Genomic DNA, 21,809 nt, shown 5'->3' on the forward strand with positions numbered 1-21,809 from the left:
AAGATTTTTCTCTTTTAATATAAAAAAAATATTTGCTTTCAAGAAATCACATATTTTCATTCAAATATTTTTCATTGAATCTTCACATAATTTCATCTCAAACTTAATTAACGTGAGTTCTCTTAAATTTCTCTCATTTTCTCTCAAGTTCTATCTACTTATAGAGTGTTTTTTTTTTTTTTCTTTTTCATTATATTGTATTATGTTTAATGATGTTTTTATATCTCACTTATGTTTAATATTATGATTTTCTATTCTTATTATATTATATTATGTTAGTTTAATGCTACAATTTTTCATTTTTGTATCCACTTTATTTTATAATAAAGAATTTACAATTATTTTATATGCAAATATTTCATATCCTTTAATTTTGCACTTAATTTTCAATAATTGATATTATTTTGTAAAAAAAAATTCATTTTTTTAAAACTTTTACTCTTTCATTGACATTTACATAGATATTTTACAATATACATGTAAATGTTGTCTTATTTTATAGAAATGGTAATTAAAAATGGCCGATTATAATTTAACTAGCCCCAATCAAAGTTTCATGAAGTAATTATAATAATTTTCATCAATTTCTATAAAATTTTCCTTTCCAACGATATTTCTATAATCTTGAAGTCTCGATATTTCCATCGATATCGATATTTCGCAACTTGATTATAACATAGCACAACTAGATAGTTTAATTTCATTATCCTTTGAAAAAAAAAGTTTAATTTCGTTATTTTTATTTATTTATTATCGTTTAGGTTGTTTGGCGTCCAACACAAGTTAAACAGTGTCATGACAACATCCAAAGGTCACTTTTAGATTCTTAAGTCGGTGAGCAAAAATAATCTAGTCTCAAAAGAACTCAATAAAAATATCAACCATAAGTAATCTAGTCTCAAAATGGACAAAGCAATCATATGAATTGATCATAAAACTTTATCAAATTCCAAAATCTTATTAAGGGGTTAAAAGCACGATTTTAGTCTCTATATTTTGAAATTTGTAGAATCTTAATCCATATACTTTCAAATGTCTAATTTTAATCTCAGTATTTTCAATATATCTAAAATTTAGTATTTATTACTAATTTATTATTTATTTTTTTAAAAAAATTTATTATCCTTAGCGTTTTCATAATAAAAATCCTAAACATATTCATGAAAACTATAATTATTATTTAAATAATTTAAATAAAAATTAATTTCAAGATATTTTTTTAGGGAGCATTCTTCTCATTCTTGATGAGGAGCGTCAAGAATAGTCATCGTGGCTGTTTACTTGTTATGTTCTTGTCTAAAAAAATTCAAGGACTTAATATAAAATTTGTTAAAAGTATAAGGACAAGTTAAATATTTAAAAATATGTGGCCTAAAATTGAACGAGCACCAAAATACACGGATCGAAATAGTATTTTAACCTAATTAAATTCACATATTCACATTCCAACCAACATACTTTATAACTTAGAACTAAAATAGCAATCATGTACTAATCAAGTTTATTCCATGAACACAAGGGATAAAATAGAAATAACATAGAATATCTTATTTAGTGATTATTCTCACTAATTTACATAAGTGGAGAGGAAAAAGAAAACAGGTTGAAAAGCCATAAGAACAGGAGGAAGGTGTTCAAATAGCTTTGCAATGCAGCTGTGATAGGCAAATAGGCCAGAGTTTTTTTTTCTCCCCCACTTTTCAAGGTGAGGCATAGTCTGAAGGGCCATAAGGCAAACACAAGTCAGCAAAGAAGCCCTTTTTCCTCCTAGGGTTCCACCCCATGTCTTTGCAGAGCTGATCATTGTACCAAATATGCAAAATGGCAATGGAAGCTCGCTTGTAGAAAGGCCCCGCGTAAAGCTTCAAACTCTTCTCCCAGTTGGCTATGTCCTTCTCCATCTCCTTGATGCTCGGTAGCTTGAATGTGCCGTCCATAAACTCCGCCAACCATCGACACCGTATCTCTGAGGTGTATAAGTTTGAAGCGCTTTCTGAAAATCCAATCACAGCTAGCTGTGGGATTCTAGGGTGAATGCATTGCCTGGACAGATGAGACGAAATTGAAACATGCAATATCATTAGAACTCAATGTTTACCGAAGGAGAATTAAATGAGATGCTGGTATTGTTTTTTAAAATGTTTGTAAGATATTAAATCCTAGGTAAGACGAAACTCTAACATGATAAGATCATAAAATAGGAGTTGAATCATAATTTGATCAGTGCCTTCCTGTACATTTGTACATTGCAAATGCTATGTGATTTTTCAATTTGCAATCCTCGATCATGAACTCATTGAAGAAACTGGAAGTTCTAAGTTATACATAGTGTTTGATGACCAGAAAATGCTCTAAATCTAGAGTAGAAGGAAATGTAGATAAAAATGCTTATGAGATCATCTCCATTGCGTATTATCTGTCATAATTTTTTATTAACTAGAAGATAATGATGAATGCGAAACTTGGAGTATATGTGGAAAATGTTAGTTATATATTAGTAAGGAAATAATGGTAATTCGCTAGAGGTAGTTTGGGTTATATAGGGGTGTTAGAGATCTTAGAAAAGAATGGATCATTTTAGTGTGATGGTCCATCATGGGACTTGGGAGAGAGATAGTCTTCTCAAAAGACTATTGCTATAATTCTCTTGATATTGCAATATATTTATATCACTTTGTGTTGCTTTTGTTCCTGGTATTAGGTATCCTAACAATAAACCGGTACAAGTAATCATTTGGATTCAATGGTGAAGTCCTATAATGTCATTTCCTCCTTAGTTACTATTAAGCTTAGTAATCAACAAGAGACATGTAAATAATGAAAGACCTAGAGGGAACGGATTTTGAGTTTAAGCCATGGAGGCCAACCTACTTATTTAGTATACTAAGAGTTACCTTAACAATCAAATATAATAAAGTCAAATAGTTATCTCATGAGAATAGTTGAGGTGCGTGTAAACTGACTCAACTATTCATAAATATTAAAAAAAAACGAATTATAATATCATGATGAAAACCTATTATTATGGAATGAATATTTAATCAAGATGAGCCATTTCGTAATCCAAGTTAAATGGGGCCATAAACTTGTATTAGGAATGGACAAAATGAAATGGATACCCATCAACTCGAATCTGAATGATGAGAAGCTAATGTAAATCCTATATAAAATAATCAATTCATCGTTTTCAATGCACAGACATATTTTCAGTCCATTTCTCCCCTATTTGACAGATAAATTTCGACAGCAGGAAGGTTGTTCATAAACTGATTGTAAATATTACAGTTTAGATACAATGACATACGGATGGATTCAAGTTGGTCTCCTTTGTTATGATGAATCTACCCACGGAACTAAGATTTCATTTGCTCTAGAATGCAAACTTCTTTGTTTTATTTTAGTTCTGTAATCTAAACTAGTCTCTATCAATGTTAACCTTTCAGTTTCAGCAGGAAAACCAAATTTAACCTTTAAACTAAAAAAAATTCAAGAAAATTTCCACAGCAATACAATAGTTGAAGGGTTTAGAGATTTTAGGAAGATCGAAAGGCTAACCTGTACATGGGAACTGCTAAATCGTGAAACGTCATGTAATCTCGAAACGTACAGGAAGCAAATATCTCTTTAAGCTTTTGATCACCTTTGAATCCAGTAGCCAAAATGACCAAATCTGAGCGAATCGGTTCGGTCTCTCCTTCGATCATGATCCCCTCTTCACAAAACCTGAAACCCTGTGATTTCTTAAGGATAATGCTTCCATCCTCCACTTTGTCGTAGAAATTCTCAGGCATTATTGCAAATAAACACGAGCTGATATCCTGCAGAAAGCTTTGGGTCGGAATCATCCCGTATTTGGCCAATCCTAGCTTCTTCGTAAGGTAGGTTTCCACGATCTTAGAGAACAACCATCTCTGTAAAAACAAAATCCTAAAACTTCAAATCAGACAGAAGACAGAAAGGAAAATAGAGAGACAGAAAGAAGATAATTACAATTGGGGAAAGAAGGAGGGCGATGAGATAGAGAAGGAAACCCTCGCCAGGTTTGTGAATCAGAAGCTCGGAGAATCGATTCATGTAGAGAAAAGCCAGAGGGATCCCCCATGCATAATAATCAATAATGCTCCAGTGCTTGGTTCTGTGGAGCACCGTGCAGGGTTTCTTTGGGCCTAGAAATTGGAGAAACGAAGAAGAAGAAGAAGAAGAAGAAATTGAGAGATCAGAGAAAGAGGAATAATTGAGAAATATTGAAAGGGGAAATTACCATTGGCGTTGGCGCATTCCATGGCGAGGTCGATACCGGATTTCATGAAACCGACGATGGTGACTTGCTTGTCCTTGATGAGATTCGAAGCAGTGTCGAAATCCATGGCGGAAAATTCCAAAGAATGAAGAACTTTACCGGCTTTGAAAGCTTCGGGGCCTCCATTGGGAGGGTATTCAGGGATGTTTGGAACGTCGCTGAATCTGCCGATGCAGAGTACTACGAAATCTACCACCACCTCCTGCAAATTCCCGCCATTGTTGTGACTTGTGAGCTCTATAACGTTTGGTTTTTAGTTTCACAATGGCACTAAAATACTATTTTGGCGTTAGATTGATCAAATAATAATAATAATAATAATAATATAATTTAAATCTTGGTCCTATTATCTTCGAGAAATTTGTACATCTAACCCAAAAATTGATCTAAAATGTCAAATGACCTGAATTTTTTTAAAAAACCAAATGATCACATCATATTCAAGTATAAACACACACACATGCAAAAGTCCAACTCTCTCGGTGACAATTAATCAACGAACATCTATCGAACAATCTACAAACATCTACCGTAGAGCCACACACCACTGCAAAATGGGTTTTCTTCCCCTCTCTCACTTGCACTTCTCTCTCTCGATCTCACTCTCAGTCTCTCTCTTACTAAAGAATGGAATGGAGAAATATCGTTGATTTCGACGAGATGTGGGTATAAAATGGAGGAGGGTCGTCAATTTTGGTTCGATTGGAGGAGGTTCGTCGATTTTGACCAGATCTTGCTAAAGAATGAACGGATGACAATCATCGAAACCATGGAACGAAGGTCGTGCTCGGTCGTTGAGCAAGCAAAAGGGTGAAAATTCACCAAAGAAGAAGAAAATTGCATCGGAGCTGAAGAAGAAAAGGCAATCACGCCATAGAAATAAGAAAGAGAAAATGAAAGGACAAATTTGTAACTTCACTCATCCGTGACATCAACAGAGTCATTTGGCATTTTTTTTTTCCCAAAAATGCGATCAGTCGACATTTTGAGCCTAATTTTTGGGTTATCCATACACAATTTCCATTATCTTACTTTATTTTTAAATTTTGAAAACAATCCTATTAATAATGGGTTATTATCTTAAATGGTTGTTGAAAATATTTTCAAATACAATAAAATGTTACTATTATTAGTAATAGACATGATAACCATTTATCAGTGTTAGTAATAAATATTTATAGACTTCTATGAATCTATAATAATAATAAAAGATGACATTTTGCTATACTTATAAATAAGTTGGCTCATTTTCTTATATTTGACAATAACCCAATTTTAATTGATACTTTTTTTAAAAAAATCTTAAAATAAATATAATTTAAATCCTAAACTGTGATTAGTTACATTATATTTGGATAAATATCGTATAAGACTTAATTAGTATAAATATAACATTATAGAAGTTTAGTTTACATATATTTAAGAATATAAAATTTAAAAATTTAATTGAAACAGTTATAATTCTCTCATGATATTTTCTGAACTAAATTTAAAGAGTTCGGAATTTTTTCAAGAATCAGTTTACTGCACAAAAAAATAAATATAACCCAATAAAACATTAAATTTGATTTGAATTATTAATTAGTGTTGTTTTATTTTAGAAAAAAAAGATATTTGAGCTTTAAATTGATAAAACATAATTTAAAATCTTTGTTATATCTTACTTCAATATAGCTCAACTTACCGTATCTTTTAGTGCTTAAGAAAGTCTATAGTTTGAATCCCTTCTGTACCAAAAAGAATACATATCAAATCATGCAAAAACAAGCCTAAACTCAACAATAATTAGCCTTCTTAAGATTTGAAGTTTGATAACTCATTCTCGCAATTGCATTATATTAAATAAAAGTGATAAAAATTCCTGTTGATTTGTTTTATCTATTCAAAAATTTCTACACATTTGTTTTATCGATAGATTTTATTATATTTACACTTCTTTAAGAATATTGCTATACATTTAATTATTTACGTTAACTAAGTATCTATAATTTTTTAACAATGATACTATACATCTAATTATATAGGTACATATTTAAGGTCAATTGAAATATACTCATTTTAGGCCATTATAAACTTATTAATTAATAATAATGACAATAAATTAAAAAAAAAAAAAAAAAAAGGTCCCACCACCAATAGTTCTTGTACAAAACAAAGTTTTACTATTAATAGATTCTTTAGACACAATCAATTAAAAAGAAAAGGATAAAATTATTGGATAAAAAACAAAAAAGAAAAAGACAAAATATATCAAATTGATCTTAAACTTGTTAGATCTTTTAAATTTAGACACTAAATTTTTTTTTAAAATTATCAAATTAAACCTTAAACTTAAATAAGAGTTAAAAGTTTACCCTCAATTTAATTTTTACTAATTCATCCACTAATTTATTTTACGTGTAGAAATTTTTTTAACTTATTAATTTCAACAAAACAAAGTTTGACACAAAAATAATTTAGACTGCTACACAAGTTAACCATTGAATAACTTTATCAAAATTCATAAACTTCAACATAGATTCAAGGCTAATATCATTTTTCTTAAAGTTTCATCAATTTCATATTCTACTTACGTTTCATAATTAATTGAACACGAGAAAAAAATTTGTTAAAAACAATATTTAGAGAAAAACTTTCACTTTCTAAAAATTGAAGTGCAAGTAAAAACTAATAAATTTAGGATCAAGATTATTTTTCTCTTTCAAAACATCCTAAAATATCTCTATATAATTGATTAATTTTCGTACTTCTGGACAAAAAAAAAGAGGCTCAATTATTAAAAAGAAACAAAAGAAAAACGGAAACAACAATAATAACAACGTTATCATAATGGGCCAAGTTAAAATTACTACCACAGATTTTTTGCGGCAAATTATTATTATTATTATTATTATTATGACGTAAAATATCTTTTTTTTTCTTATTTTCTTATTTATTTATTATGTTACTGTAAAGTATAATTGTAATCAAACGCAGTGATAAAGACAAAGTTGATAAGATTTGGTCAGGATTTGGACTCCCAAACGGTCAAATAGTTTTTGTTTCTTTTACAAAATAAAGCAGTAAACATCACACATCTATGGTGTATCAACTTTTCATTTTCAGCTAAACTAAGCTTATTAGCTAAATTGCCACAAATAGACAATTGTTTTATTAGGAAAAAACTTTCATCTCTCAATAACTTATCCCATTAAAGGTAAATTCAGCACTACTTTAGATTCACTCTTAAATTCATAAACAAAGTATTTTTAAAATGTAAAATAATATTTTTAGATACTCATAAACTCAATCTTAACAGATGTTTAAACATTCAAGATTACAATCAGTGTGTAGGTTTTTACTTTTGTAATATTTTTTGGTTTTTAAAAAACGTGTAATAGATTAATTAACTTTCTAATTTCATGTTCAATAAGTCAATAAGCTCTAACATAAATCTCTAGACTGGGAGACTTTATATTAGAAATTTATTGAGATTTAAATTTTGTGTAAAATAGATCATTGATCTATTCAATTCTTTTTTAATTTACAAATTTATTGAATTTAAATTGAGTGACACATGATTCAATTTAAATAGGTATAATATTCAATAAGTTTATAAATAGGTCATAAATGAGTGTGGGTGGGGAAATAATTTTGCTAAATAGGTTGTTGAGGTATTCAATATTTTTCAAAATGCACAAATTTATTTAACAAAAATTAAAAATTTAGTGATATATTAGACAAAAAATTAAAATTTAAATACTTTTGGATATATGTTAAAGTGTAATAACTATTAGATATAATTAAAACATCAACTAATAATTCAAAAGGTTAAAAGTTGTATAACATATTTTGAAAGTTAAAAAGTAGGTTAAAAACATCTACGTTTAATTCAAGTGAAAAAATAGGGAAAAAAAAACTTTTTTGCACGCAAGACCACGTGACATTTTTTTTAATATTACATTTTTTTTCTATAGAAATCAATCAAGTATCTGAGCAATCTATCAATTGTTCTTGTGATCTCAAATGTATATAATCGTACAAATTGTATTTATTATATAATTTTGATTTGTAGTCTAATTTCTATCACTATTTTTTATATAAATTTTAAGGTTCAATTTCAATACTAATATAGATTTTATAATTAAAAGTTTAGAGTATTACCTATAGTCGGAAAGATTTTTAAATTAAAAAATAGTCAAATTCAATCTATTTATTATTCTAAAAAATTATCATGCGATAATTGTGTATTTTTTTAAAAAAATAATTGATAGAAAAATGGAGAATTTTTAAATATAGAAAAATAAATTAAAATATTTATAAAATATATCAAAATTGAAAATTATTAATAATAGATGTTGATAGACAATAATAAACTAATATCTAATAATAAATATATATATATTTTTTTTTTCAGTTTTTTCATTTGAAATAATTTCTAAAAAGGAAAGTATGTGATTAAGGAAAGGAACGGAGAGAGAGGATTTTTATTATGCGGAGGCAGTGAGAAAGGAAATGGTAAACTCACCTCGACCGGAACATTAGTTCGAGCATCAACGATATTGAGCCTCCATTTACGCCCTTCAGCGAAAGCGTCGCCGGAGCCGCCCCAAAAACTCCAACCTTCAATCTCCTCATCAGAGCAGCCTTCACAATCGATACTAAGAACTCTGGAGTTTAATCTGATATGCTTCAACAATCCGAAATGTTCAGCGTAAGATCTGAGGTAATCGAGAACTTGATTATATCTCGGAAATGCTTCAGTCACAGATTTCGGCCAAGGGTAATCGGAGAACTGGAACATGTCTTTCCGCGTCTGCAGCGCCGTCGTCTGGAGCGTCTCGGTCCAAACGCCGCCAATGTCGCCTCTGGCCTCGAACACAATCGGAGTAAATCCTTTGGATAAAGTGAATTTGCAGGCAGCTAATCCGCTTATTCCGGCTCCGATTATCGCCACTTTTTTCGATTCCATCGTCTCCGATTTCCCCTGAAAATCGCTGAAACCGGTGTTTTTCTTCTCTGAAAACAAAATTAGGTTAAAGAGTAATAAAAGCGGCAACTTAATCCCAAATTTGTGGTCTGTTTCTTGAGGGCTTCTCGGTTGCTGAATGAACCGTGCAATTGTGGTGCAGAACACCGACTGAATAAATAAACGATGGAAAATTAAAAAAATCCACGAAACCAAAATATCATTTATATAAATATAAAATGGTTAGATATATTAGTTTATTTAAAAATTATAAAATATTTATAAATTTATTTAAATTTATTTTTTGAATTTTTGATGTAATATTCATCAAAATTGAAATTTTACCAATATTTCTATTGAAATTTCCGTAAAATTAAGACTTTGATATTGCTGCCAATATTGATATTTTAAATATTGTATATAAGTATGAAAATCATTTTTTCAGTTATGAGTTTTGAAGATAGTTGAATTTTAATCTTTCTATACTTTCAATAAATCTTAAACTTAGTTTAGAGAGTTAGTTTATATTGAAATTAGTTAAATTATAATAATAATTTTTTATAAAGGAAAATATAATATACAAATATATGTTTTTTAAATTGATAGTAAATATGTTAATTGATAACAAATCTTTTTATAAAATATCAAACAATAAGCCAACCGTCAAAACTGAATTTAAGAGTTATTTGAAAGTATATAGATTAAAATTAAAAAAAATTCAAATTATAAGTATCACAACGGTATTTTAAGCTATATAAGATGAATCTTTTTCTATTTTATAAAAGAAGTTAGATTAAAATTTTAAGGAACGAGTAGTTTTTATCTAATTAATCTTCAAATTTATAGAGCATAATAAATTTAGAATATTTCAATTTTAGGTTTAATAAAATCATATGTTTATTTATTTTTGTATAATATATTTTTGGATTAAAATATTTGAATAAGTTTCAAATATTGTAAGAAAGTTTAAGAATAAAATCGATACAAATTATAAGAAAGTTTAAGAATAAAATTGTTACAAATTGATTAAGGGTCCATTTGGATTGATTTAAGAAAAAACAAATTCATTTTTATTTAAATATTTTTAACAAAATTATTAAAAATACATTTCAAAAGCTATTTTGAATGATTACCGAACACTCAAATTTTTTTCCAAAATAACTTATTTTTTAAATTAAATACCAACACTCTAAATTTGTCAATTAGCATTAGAAAAATCCGTAGAATTTTGATTATAAAGCTTCATATCTGAAAATGGAAATACCTATGGACTTCAAATTATTTTTCGCTTTTTCTTCTTTTTTGGATTGTTTTCTACAAATGATAATTTTATAATTTTCATTATGTCGCTTCTCTAGTTAGTATTCTTTTACAATTTAATCTCCATGGTAACATTTTGCTAAGTATTAGTTTCTTTTTCTTGAAAAAGAAGTATTGTTTATATAAATGTGAAAAAGACATGACGTGTATAGGTGATTATTTAAGCAGTTACAATTACATGCATATGTGGGTGTTGAAGGAGAAATTTTGGACCAATCACAAATTGCCACATCATTTACTAAATTAATGACCAAATTCCAAATCATCGGACCAATTAGGAGTGAACATGTGTTTTGAATAGAAGTTGAAGACAAAGTCCAATGACACCACGTGGTTTCATCATGACCGTCGAATCATATAAGATTAATTTGGCTCAATTTATACTATTATTTGGGTTAAAATTCAACTTTGCTAAAAAAAAATAGATTGAATTTAACCCAAATGTCAAATCAGACCCAAATCCAATTAATTGGGTCTAAAGGCCAGACCCATGGACCAACCAAGCCCAAACCCATGGGCTAACCAGGTTCAAGTCCATGGAGCCCATCAGAGAGCCCTATAGATAGAGATACTCTTCTCATTTCAAAAGGTGAACAATTTCGCATTCCATAGAGCTTAGAGGGAATTCTCTACAATCAGAAGATTCTTTGACTCCTGAAGCTGAGCACACTTGATGACTAAAAGTCCTTTGAAAATACAAGCATTCTGAAGGCTAAAGTCCTTTGAAAATACAAACATTCTGAACACTCTTGAATATTGAAGTCATTTGAAGATACAAGTATTCTTCCAATACTCGAAACTCAAGAACATCCACACGCCCCGTTTCTATACATCAACGTACATATTCAGTCGAGAGAGAATTAGAGGATCAAGCACTATCAAACTACATCGCATCAAATTAACATCAACATCAACTCCAAGTTCAACTCCATGAAACAAGTTTCCCCAGAAGCCTCTTGCGAACACTAATCCTCCAAGAAGATCAACAAGGCCAACCAAGCCCAAAGGCCGATCGTCCAAAAAGATCAACAAGCCCAAAGGCTGATTGTCCAAGAAGATATCAAGCCCAAAGGTCGATCGTCTAAGAAGATCAACAAGCCCAAAGGTCCATCGTCCAAGAAAATCAACAAGCCTAAAGGCCAATCGTCCAAGAAGATATCAAGCCCAAAGGTCGATCGTCTAAGAAGATCAACAAGCCCAAAGGCCCATCGTCCAAGAAAATCATCAAGCCTAAAGGCCGATCATCCAAGAAGATAAAACAAGCCCAAAGGCCGAGATCAACTAGCTTAAATACTATAATTTATTTTAAAAGCATCAAAATATTATGTATTAGAGATTGCACCCACTTTCTACAAAATTAATACAAATACAAAGTTCAAGTTCTACAAAATAAATTTCTCTTGAAATCTCGTGCGAACAATGAGTATAAAAACCTATGTGATTAGGTGATTATTTATGCATTTACAATAACGTGAGTATGTGGATATATAAAAACAACGTGTGTATGTGGATATAAAAAAACAACGTGAATAAATGATTATTTAAGCATTTATAATGAAATGGATATGTGGCCATAAAAAAAAACTACGTGAATAGGTGATGATTTAGGCAATAAAATTACGTGGGTATGTGGATAAAAAAAATACATGCATATGTGTTTGATAATCATTTCGTTTTTTATTTTTTATTTTAAAAATCAAGCCTATATTCTTTCTATTTCTTATGATAATCTACATTTTTATCAAATACAATGATTGAATTCTTAGCCAAATTCTAAAAACAAAAAAAAAAAAAAACTTTTTAAAAGCTATTTTTTAAATTTTGGTTTGGTTTATTAAACTATTGGTAAAATGTAAATAATTAAGGACGAAATTTAGAGGTGAAAGTAGTGACTATATACTTAATTTAAAAAAATAAAAAACCAAACGACTAGTTGCATAAATAATAGTCAGAACCAAAAAAGTAAAAAATGTAGAATAAGGATATGCATATTAGGGATATGACACAAAATTAGTGCCAAATATCACTAATATCAGTTATCGATGATAGGAATATAAGTAAATGACTAAAAAACCCACATCAACCCACCATTTCACGTTTCTTCTTCCGATTTTCTCAAATTAAAAATTATAACTGATAAAAACTATCGGTAACGACTATTAGTTGTTATCACTGATAGCTACTATGGTGATAACTTTCAATTTGAGAAATATTAATACAACCTTAAAATAGTAACATTTGAAATATCACCTTTCAATTTGCTATCAATTTTCAATGGCTATCATTGATATACTTTGATCAATTGGAATCAAATTTAAAATATTAACACCTAAGGTTATCGGTTCAATGATAGACTTTTATGAGTAGTTATCAACTTTTGAAAGGAAACTATCATCTTTCTAAGATAACATTCAAAGCTATAAGTGATAGAAGTCTATTAATAGTATAAGTTACTATCTCTAATATTTACCTAAGTCATATCAAATATCATTAATTCATTCATTTCATTGATATATACTTAAGTCATATCACTGATATAGATAGTTATGACTATCATTGATAGTTTCAATCGGTGGCTATCACTGATAACTTTTAGCAGTGACTATCAATGATAGACTTTCATAAAATGGAATTGACTTTTATATCATTGACATCATCGATATATAGATATTACCTATGTTTTATTACTGATATCACCGATATTACTTATATCACAGTTATCAATTATAGCTTCTGTCAATGATAACACACTATCAGAGATAACTTCTGTCATTCCGTTTTACTATCAAATAACATGTTATCAATATTATTGATAGCTTCTATCACTGATAACATGTCATTTGTAATGACCTGACTCCCTAGGACTCGAGGTAGGCCGTTACTATACATATGCATGCATAGAATTTAAAATGACACATTTTCATAACGAAATAAATGCTAGATAAATAAAGTTAAATAAAGGATTTTCATTAAAATTAAATAAAAAGAAAAGTCAAATAACAGGGTACCCATAAATCGTAATTAGAAATTAATGAGTCTAGAAAATTGTAAAAGATTGGAAATGAATACTAAACAGTAAGTTCAAACATCAAGACTGAAGGTTGAAAAACATGAAAGAAATCTAAACATCATGAGCGAAAGTATAAAACTTGTCCCAGTGGCTTGATCATGGATTTCGCTTGTCATTCGCCGGTGTGTCCCTACCTTTACCAGAAACATGTACTCAGTAAGTAACCCCACTACCAGAGTTAGCATAAACATTTATGTCCAATAAATGCAACATGAACTGAAACTCTCTACTAGTGGGACTTGAAGATTTCCCTTACATGGCTCACTCTTTTTTCCTTTCCCCTAGAGTGCACCTCTTACGTATACACCATGTTCTCTCTATGAATGTAGGGTCGTGTACCTCTTTCGTACACATAGTTATGCATACATCTCTTTCGTATATACATAACCTATTGGATATGTATCTCTTACGTACACATGGTTATGCATACATGTCTTTCGTATACACATAACCCACTGAGTGTGTATATAACGACCCGACCCCCTAGGACTTAGGTAAGACCGTTACTAAAATAAATGCATGCACAGAATTTAAAAACGACGCTTAGTTATTTGAAATAAATGCTAATTAAATAAGAGAAGTTCAAAAGATGTTTATTAAATGCAATTGTTAAAACAGTTAATAGGGTACCCAAAATTCTTAAAGGCTAATCAAAGACATATAAAAGAAATAATCCTTAGTAATAAATTATAAACAGTAAAACCAAATAACATATTTCAAAATGCGGAAGCGAAAAGGTCTAGTCCCAGTGATACGATCACGAATTCCGCTACACCATCGCCGGTACATCTTTACCTTTTCCTGAAACATCAACATAAGAAAGAATGAGTATGAAATACTCAGTAAGTAGCTCCACGACTGAGGTCAGGCTAGGCATCTATGTCCTCTAGATACCCGCATATGGCACATAAATACATGAAATAGACAAGAGACTAAGTCCTATCCTATTGTAGTTAAGTATGCCCACAAAACTAGTGAATCCCGGAGGAAACACAAAACTGGTGAATCCTGAAGGAAACACAAAACTGGTGAATCCCGGAGGAAACACAAAACTGGTGAATCCCGAAGGAAACACAAAACTGGTGAATCCCGAAGGAAACACAAGCTGGTGAATCCCGAAGGAAACACAAACGGGTGAATCCCAAAGGAAACACAAAACTGGTGAATCGTGAAAGAAACACAAACTGGTGAATCCCGAAAGAAATAACTAAAACTAGTACCAAAAGAGGTGTAACAACCCCTTCCATAAATAACTTTGAAACTTAAGATGTTGAAAATCAGCAACACTTCTACACGTTAGAGCTGAGAACTGTGAAAACGGCCATGAAGTTAAGAAAGTATTATATACTAAAAACATATATCTGAGCCTACCATGTCACTGGGAAAACTTCATATGTGCAGTGAAGAAACTGGTCATACTATATAATGCATCATCTGAAGATATGTACCATAACAAATCTAGTCAATGGAAAACTGCTTTACTCTAGAAGCACCAACTATGATGTCTTTCCTAGGGTCTACATGTCTGAGAATAACTCTGTCTAATTAAGTCTCACATTCATGAGAAACTCATCGTGAGGCTCTATGCTGTCATGGGCTATAAAATTTGCTTGAGCCAATCCTCATATTATTCTTTAGCCTTAAAACAATCACATATCATTAGTTAGACCCTGTTGCAGATGAGTCTAAAATTCCCTCTGAAAAATAAGGTTTTGAAGTCCTTAGATGCTAAAGCGTCAGTCAATTGATAACACATTTCCATAACCTCGTAATAACCATAATTGATCCTTAAAGTCATTTTTTTTAAAACGATAAAACCTTCTTGATTCATAAGTCCTAGCTTGGATTACTCGTACTCCCTAAAACTAGTTAACTCATTGCCCATGCAAGAGAATACATACTATTTAGTAATGCTCCAAACCCACTTTTAGTAACTTCTTACTATCAACTCAACTTTATTGCCAAGTATATCCCTTATACTAATGCTTATATCGGAAGATCCAAGTTACTTACTTTTGTGCATATACCATTATTGTCTACCTCGAGTTGGATTATTTTCTTTTCTCAATCAACTTGATGGTCTTTCTAGTTCATGTTTCCAACTAACACACAAACTCAAAATCCCTTAACTCTTACTAATGCCCTCAATGATTTACCTCTTAACTAATGAAGCCTCAACATACCATGTCAATAGTTCTCGATCATCTACTGCTACTAGTAACTCCATTTTAGCTTATCCCTTCTCGACCTTCTATTTCGACAACAGATTCTTGTGTTAAAACAAAGTTCCATACCAAATCATCTATGTAAGTTATCTTTCCATCTAATACATATTGTCCCAAAGTCCCACATGATCATTAGATATTTTTCTTTTATACCAAAACAAATACCTTGTAACCCCTTTTATCAAGCCTTCAAACCATACTTAACTAGGAGTTTCGACACATTAAATTTCTTGCTCTTTCCAAAAGAGTAAACTTTCTTGAATACTTTTCTCTCATTCACACTTATCTTTGATAAAACCACTAAATTCAAGACACCTCCTTTTTTTTTCCACTTTCCATGTAGAACATAATCTCTTTACTAAATTATATTTTACTTAATTCCTCCATAAATCTTATCTCTCTCACTAAGAATTTCCATCATGTAGAATTCCTCTTTGCCAATTTGCATACGTTTAAACTCCAAAAGAATTTTGTTTCTTCAAATCTGTCTAACTTGGATCTCCTTAACACAATAAGGCTCTGGGTTTAGTCTAGGTATACTAAAATAATCCTTCAACCTAAACAAATAACACCTTGCTTTAACCCCTTTAAGTCCAAGGTCATGTCCAACTATTTTAACTTCCTTTAATGACATCTACCTAGATAGATATTCCAAAAGAATTCTTTATATCATTATACATACTTTACCTAGTTCATCAAGTTGTAGTATTACCCAAATGATTATGACTTATGAATCCTTTCTAAAATTCTTCTTGAAATGTTGGGTTTTTAATATCTCAGAATCTTTAATAACTCCATAGTCTCTTCTTTTTCTCATTCTTATCCATAAAACAACTTTTAACCTTATACTTAAGTGGCCTGTGAAGAAATTTATACTACTACCGATTGCACTATCCAACACAAAATATAACACTAGTCCTTGATCAATTCTTGTCTCGATAATTTTATTCTTTGGTATAAACATTTAAATATCTTCATTCCTAAATTGTCATAACTCTACATAGTTTCATCAATCTTAAGCATTGCTGAACTGAGGTATATATTTGTTCGTTTCTAACATAATTTCCATGAGATTAACTAACGCCAAGTGACCCCATAATTTACTTTATTTTATTTTTCTCCTTTTGTAGTGTCGTACCTGATAATCCTCTTATAATAACTTCTAACGAGTCACTGACCTAGCATTAAAACATAACTGATGCATTTAAGCTAAACAAATATTTTAATGCACAACTATCATAAAACTTGTAATTGATAAGACGTACCTGGCGATGACGAGGAATCCGTTCATGGGCCACAGGGACAATCTAGACTTACATAGTAAGTCAGTCTACAGAACCCAAAACATGGGCTCTGATCCAACTGTAACGACCCGACCCCCTTAGACTTAGGTAAGGCCATTTCTAAAATAAATGCATGCACAGAATTTAAAAATTACGCTCAGTTATTTGAAATAAATGCTAATTAAATAAGAGAAGTTCAAAAGATGTTTATTAAATGCAATTGTTTAAACAGTTAATAGGGTACCTAAAATTCTTAAAGGCTAATCAAAGGCATATAATAGAAATAATCCTTAGTAATAAATTGTAAACAGTAAAACCAAATAACATATTTCAAAATGCGGAAGCGAAAAGGTCTAGTCCCAGTGACACGATCACGAATTCCGCTACGCCATCGCTGATACATCTTTACCTTTTCCTGAAACATCAACATAAGAAAGAATGAGTATGAAATACTCAGTAAGTAGCCCCACCACTGGGTCAGGCTAGACATCTATGTTCTCTAGATATTCGCATATGGCACATAAATACATGAAACAAACAAGAGACTAAGTCCTATCCTATTGTAGTTAAGTATGCCCACAAAACTAGTGAATCCCGAAGGAAACACAAACTGGTGAATCCCGGAGGAAACACAAAACTGGTGAATCCCGGAGGAAACACAAAACTGGTGAATCCCGGAGGAAACACAAACTGGTGAATCCCGAAGGAAACACAAAAACTGGTGAATCCCGAAGGAAACACAAACTGGTGAATCCCGAAGGAAACACAAAACTGGTGAGCATCTAACTAATCAATGAGGATATTCACACAGTTTCAACATTCAAAGAATCAACACTATACAATTCTAAAACATACATGAAATCTTTGGTACCATGGCTCCATCACATACACATAATCCTCAACAACATAATATACAACATTCATGTAAACCTTACATTATAATTCTACAACATACAAGTATGCCTCAACACCAGCAGGTCAGACGTCGACATATGAAAACACATACCATCATATACTAACGATCAAATGCTTAGGTGTGTATTTAAACGATTTAGAACTCGTGCTAGAACATACTTTGATTAAGGTCATACTATCAATCAATATGCTAACAATTTACCATAACATACACTCACCATGCTAGCATACAACTAAAGCCTGACTTGTGTTAAGATTACTTACCTTAAATAAAGTCCAAAAGTTAAGTCAAGTGAACAAACTCCTTTCTAGCTTTCCACAACTTTTGAATGAGATCCTAGAACATGGACAAAAATCGATCTTAACCTTTAAGCCCAATTTTTAAACATTAAATCATTCCCAAATTACCAGCACAACTTACCCAAAAGCTTGTCGAAACTACGTCCAAATCCTCTTGACACCACACTTTTGACTTTAAAGTTTCTCCAAAACTCGATTTTAAAACCCAAACAAATATGTGTCAATAGATTGAAGCATAATACCATTAGCCAATAAATCCAATTAAAATAGCATAAACTTACCCCAAATCCACAAGTTCCGACGACCCTTATTGTTGGCAGCACAAACGACGAGAAACGATGGATCTGAAGCACCTTTGCGTGACTGACGGCAAGCGACCCAAAAGTGAGGCATAGTGGTGGCCGCCTGGGTGTGGGTCTTCGGATCTGGGCGTGAATGACAGCGAAACTCAAGACTTTGGGCGATGACCTACAACCCATGGAGACCAGTGTAGGCTGGCGAGTGGTACCATCGAGGTTCGACGGTCGGAGACGCGACTGAGGAGAATCATACGAAGATGGCACAGATGTGAGTGACTGGGTTTATGCAGAAGCGCAGCGCACGGTAGACATCCGATTTCCGATTTGGGCGACGACTGAAGGCTGGGCGGTGTGGCTGAGAGAGTTTCGACTCAGATCTGGCGACTGATGAGGCTGGGTGACTGAGGCGGCGACGGAGCAATGGAGGTCGGGGGAGGGGGTCTCGGTGGCTGCTAGAAGAAAGGGGGGAGAGAGAAAAGAAAAAGAGAAAGAAAAGAGAGAAAAAAAAAAGAAAGAAAAGGGAAGGATTAAATAAAATAATATATTTTATTTTATTTATTTTATTCTTCTCCTAATACCCATTATTTTCTTAAATTCCCTCATTTTCCAATTTGGAATTAATTCCTGTCATCAATTTCCAACATAAATTTCCAACTTCAATAATCAAATTACAGTAATTACTCTTAAATGTCCAAAATTCCAAAAAAAAAAAAAAAAAACCCTCCAACTAATGAAAATTATTGAAATTCCAAATAATAAAGTTGCTGAAATTACATTATTACTAAAAAAATGTGTGGGGTGTTACAGTGTACCTTTTCGTACACCCTAGATCCTTTCTATGAATGTAGGGATGCATACCTTTTTTGTACACATGGTTATGTATACACCTCTTTCGTATACACATGACCCACTGAGTGTGCACCTCTTACGTGTCTGTCATAATGTGATTGTTATTTTCTAATAGTAATTATAGATTTAAATACCCTCTAGGTATGTATCACTTTCATACACACCATCCTTAGTACATCTCTTTCATGTACTAGCGCCCTCGAACATGCATCACTTTCATGTAGTCAAATAATCTGGAAAGAAAAAAAGGTTGCATCTAACTTCATATTACAAATAACATTCACATAATCCTAAGCCCTCTAAAATCTCCTCATCAACGTCATGTTAATTAACCTCAACATATGTATTTAATCTAGTTTTAAATGGATCAACTCTAGCACATCACTTTCATGCACTAAATCATGTAAACAATCAAACGTTCGAAATTTCATAATACATCATATAACATACATACTTTCATAATAAATCACATAACTATATACATCGATAAATGTCTAACTCTCACCTATGCTAGTGCCACTTAACTCATAATTTAGAGTCATGCTCAATCGTCCTTTTAATATCTCTTAAAATTCTAAAATCATGCCCATACCTATAACATGAAAAATTATCACATGCTCATATATCTTTTCTAAAGAGTCCATTAAACCTCACAATCAACAAAATTATTCTTGTAGAGGTTATTCCAATATTAAGATTACTTATCTCGAGCCAGATTTAAATGTTAATCCAAGCGAATAGTCGACAAAAACAGAACTTTGATTTCATTTCCCTTAACACAAAACACGATATTAAATTTCAACCTTTGAAAACACACGAAATTTAATTCAATCATCACTAATCAACTTACTCAACGAATCCTGCTCTACAACTACCCTCAAGATTCAAATGTCCAAAATCTCTCCAGTCAGATCCTTCTTCCAATGGAAGACGGCTAAGAAACCAAAATAAACAAATAAAGGCAGATTAAATCTTGACCCCAAAACTCTCACCAAATCGATGGGCACTCTAAAACAACCAAGATATCAAACAACTTACCCAACAACAGATCCGGTAGTAAAGCCACTAACGGGGGTTGGGTAGTGTTTCAGATGAAGAAGGCCGACTAGCTCAGCCGACGACCGGCACGGACCGACAGCTAGAGGAGCGAACCAGCGACGGCAGGCGAAACGAGCCGTGAAGGGAAAATCTCGCGCGGTGCAACTAGGAAGGAAGGCTGGCTTGGCGAGCTTCGATCGGCGGCGAGCGACGATCGAGGCTGGACAGCAAGCGACGACTGAGGCTGGGTGAGGGGGTGGCTGGAGCTAAAGTCGGGGCTGAAAAACTCTCGATCTGGCGCGGCGTGAGGTGCGGGCTAGGGCACAACGACTGGTGGACGAAAGATGGCACGGTTGGGATCTGTGGCGGCGAGGGAGATGCGAGCAAAGGGGGGCGTTCGTGATGAAGGGAGGGGTGAGAGTTTGAAGAAAAGGATTTTTTAAAAAAAGAAGAAATAAGATAAAAGAAAATGAAAATAAAATAATATAAAATAAGTATTAGTTATTCTATTTTATTTTATTTTTATCCTTTAAAACACAAAATTACACACACACACATATATAAAATACTCTCCTTCTCCCTTTACACCCCAAATTTCAGAATTGACCTGATTCTCCCAATAAAATCTTTATTTTCTCATGGACTAAAATTAAATCCAACTTTGACCAAAATGTCCTCAATCACTACAAAGACAAAAAATTTGCCTTTACAAACGCGCAGGATGTTATACTATTAGTGATAACTTCTAGAATTCCACTTATACTTTAGTAAGAGATTCAACTTTATTAATTAAATTCACTAAATTGACTATCAATGATAGACTTCTATAAGTGGATATTAACTGTAAAAAATAAACATCAAAGATTACATTGATTCTAATTTTCAGACTGACATAGATTCTAGGAAATCTACTTCAGGATCAGTTTTCACTCTTAACGAAGGAGCTATAGTATGGAGAAGCATTAAACAAATTTGTATAGCTGATTCCACGATGGAAGCAGAATATGTAGCTGCATGCGAAACAGTTAAGGAAGCAGTGTGGCTGCGCAAGTTCCTCACAGATTTGGAAGTGGTTCTAAATATGCACCTGCCCATCACTTTGTATTATGAGAATAGTGGTGCAATTGCCAACTCAGAGGAACCAAGGAGTCACAAACGTGGAAAACACATCGAAAGAAAATATCATCTCATCATGGAGATAGTACATCAAGGAGATGTGATAGTCACAAAGATAGCCTTAGAAGATAACCTTGTTGATCCTT

General features: G+C 31.8%; 1 protein-coding gene and 1 long non-coding RNA gene across 8 annotated transcripts; both read right to left on the reverse strand.

Annotated features, from left to right (window-relative positions):
* Nucleotides 1–1,437: 1,437 nt before the first annotated feature.
* Nucleotides 1,438–9,440, reverse strand: LOC120088314 (probable flavin-containing monooxygenase 1). Its single transcript, XM_039045528.1, has 5 exons — nt 8,808–9,440; nt 4,262–4,502; nt 3,991–4,166; nt 3,556–3,911; nt 1,438–2,043 (listed from the first exon to the last, which is right to left on the reverse strand). The coding sequence occupies exons 1-5, from the start codon at nt 9,249–9,251 to the stop codon at nt 1,701–1,703; spliced, it is 1,560 nt and encodes a 519-aa protein (XP_038901456.1). The 5' UTR covers nt 9,252–9,440; the 3' UTR covers nt 1,438–1,700.
* A 4,770-nt stretch (nt 9,441–14,210) lies between these two features.
* LOC120088163 lies at nt 14,211–21,012 on the reverse strand. Of its 7 annotated transcripts, none has more exons than XR_005484837.1 (6): nt 20,548–21,012; nt 19,519–19,742; nt 18,643–19,109; nt 18,483–18,552; nt 18,326–18,398; nt 14,211–14,439 (listed from the first exon to the last, which is right to left on the reverse strand). It is a non-coding gene; the product is annotated as an uncharacterized LOC120088163 (long non-coding RNA). The 7 variants fall into 7 exon arrangements; XR_005484836.1 differs by lacking the exon at nt 14,211–14,439 and adding an exon at nt 17,333–17,561; XR_005484838.1 differs by lacking the exon at nt 14,211–14,439 and adding an exon at nt 17,333–17,561 and having other exon boundaries at nt 18,643–19,112.
* Nucleotides 21,013–21,809: the final 797 nt, after the last annotated feature.

The sequence above is a fragment of the Benincasa hispida genome, chromosome 10 (genome assembly GCF_009727055.1).
Source record: "Benincasa hispida cultivar B227 chromosome 10, ASM972705v1, whole genome shotgun sequence".
Lineage (NCBI taxonomy): Eukaryota > Viridiplantae > Streptophyta > Magnoliopsida > Cucurbitales > Cucurbitaceae > Benincasa > Benincasa hispida.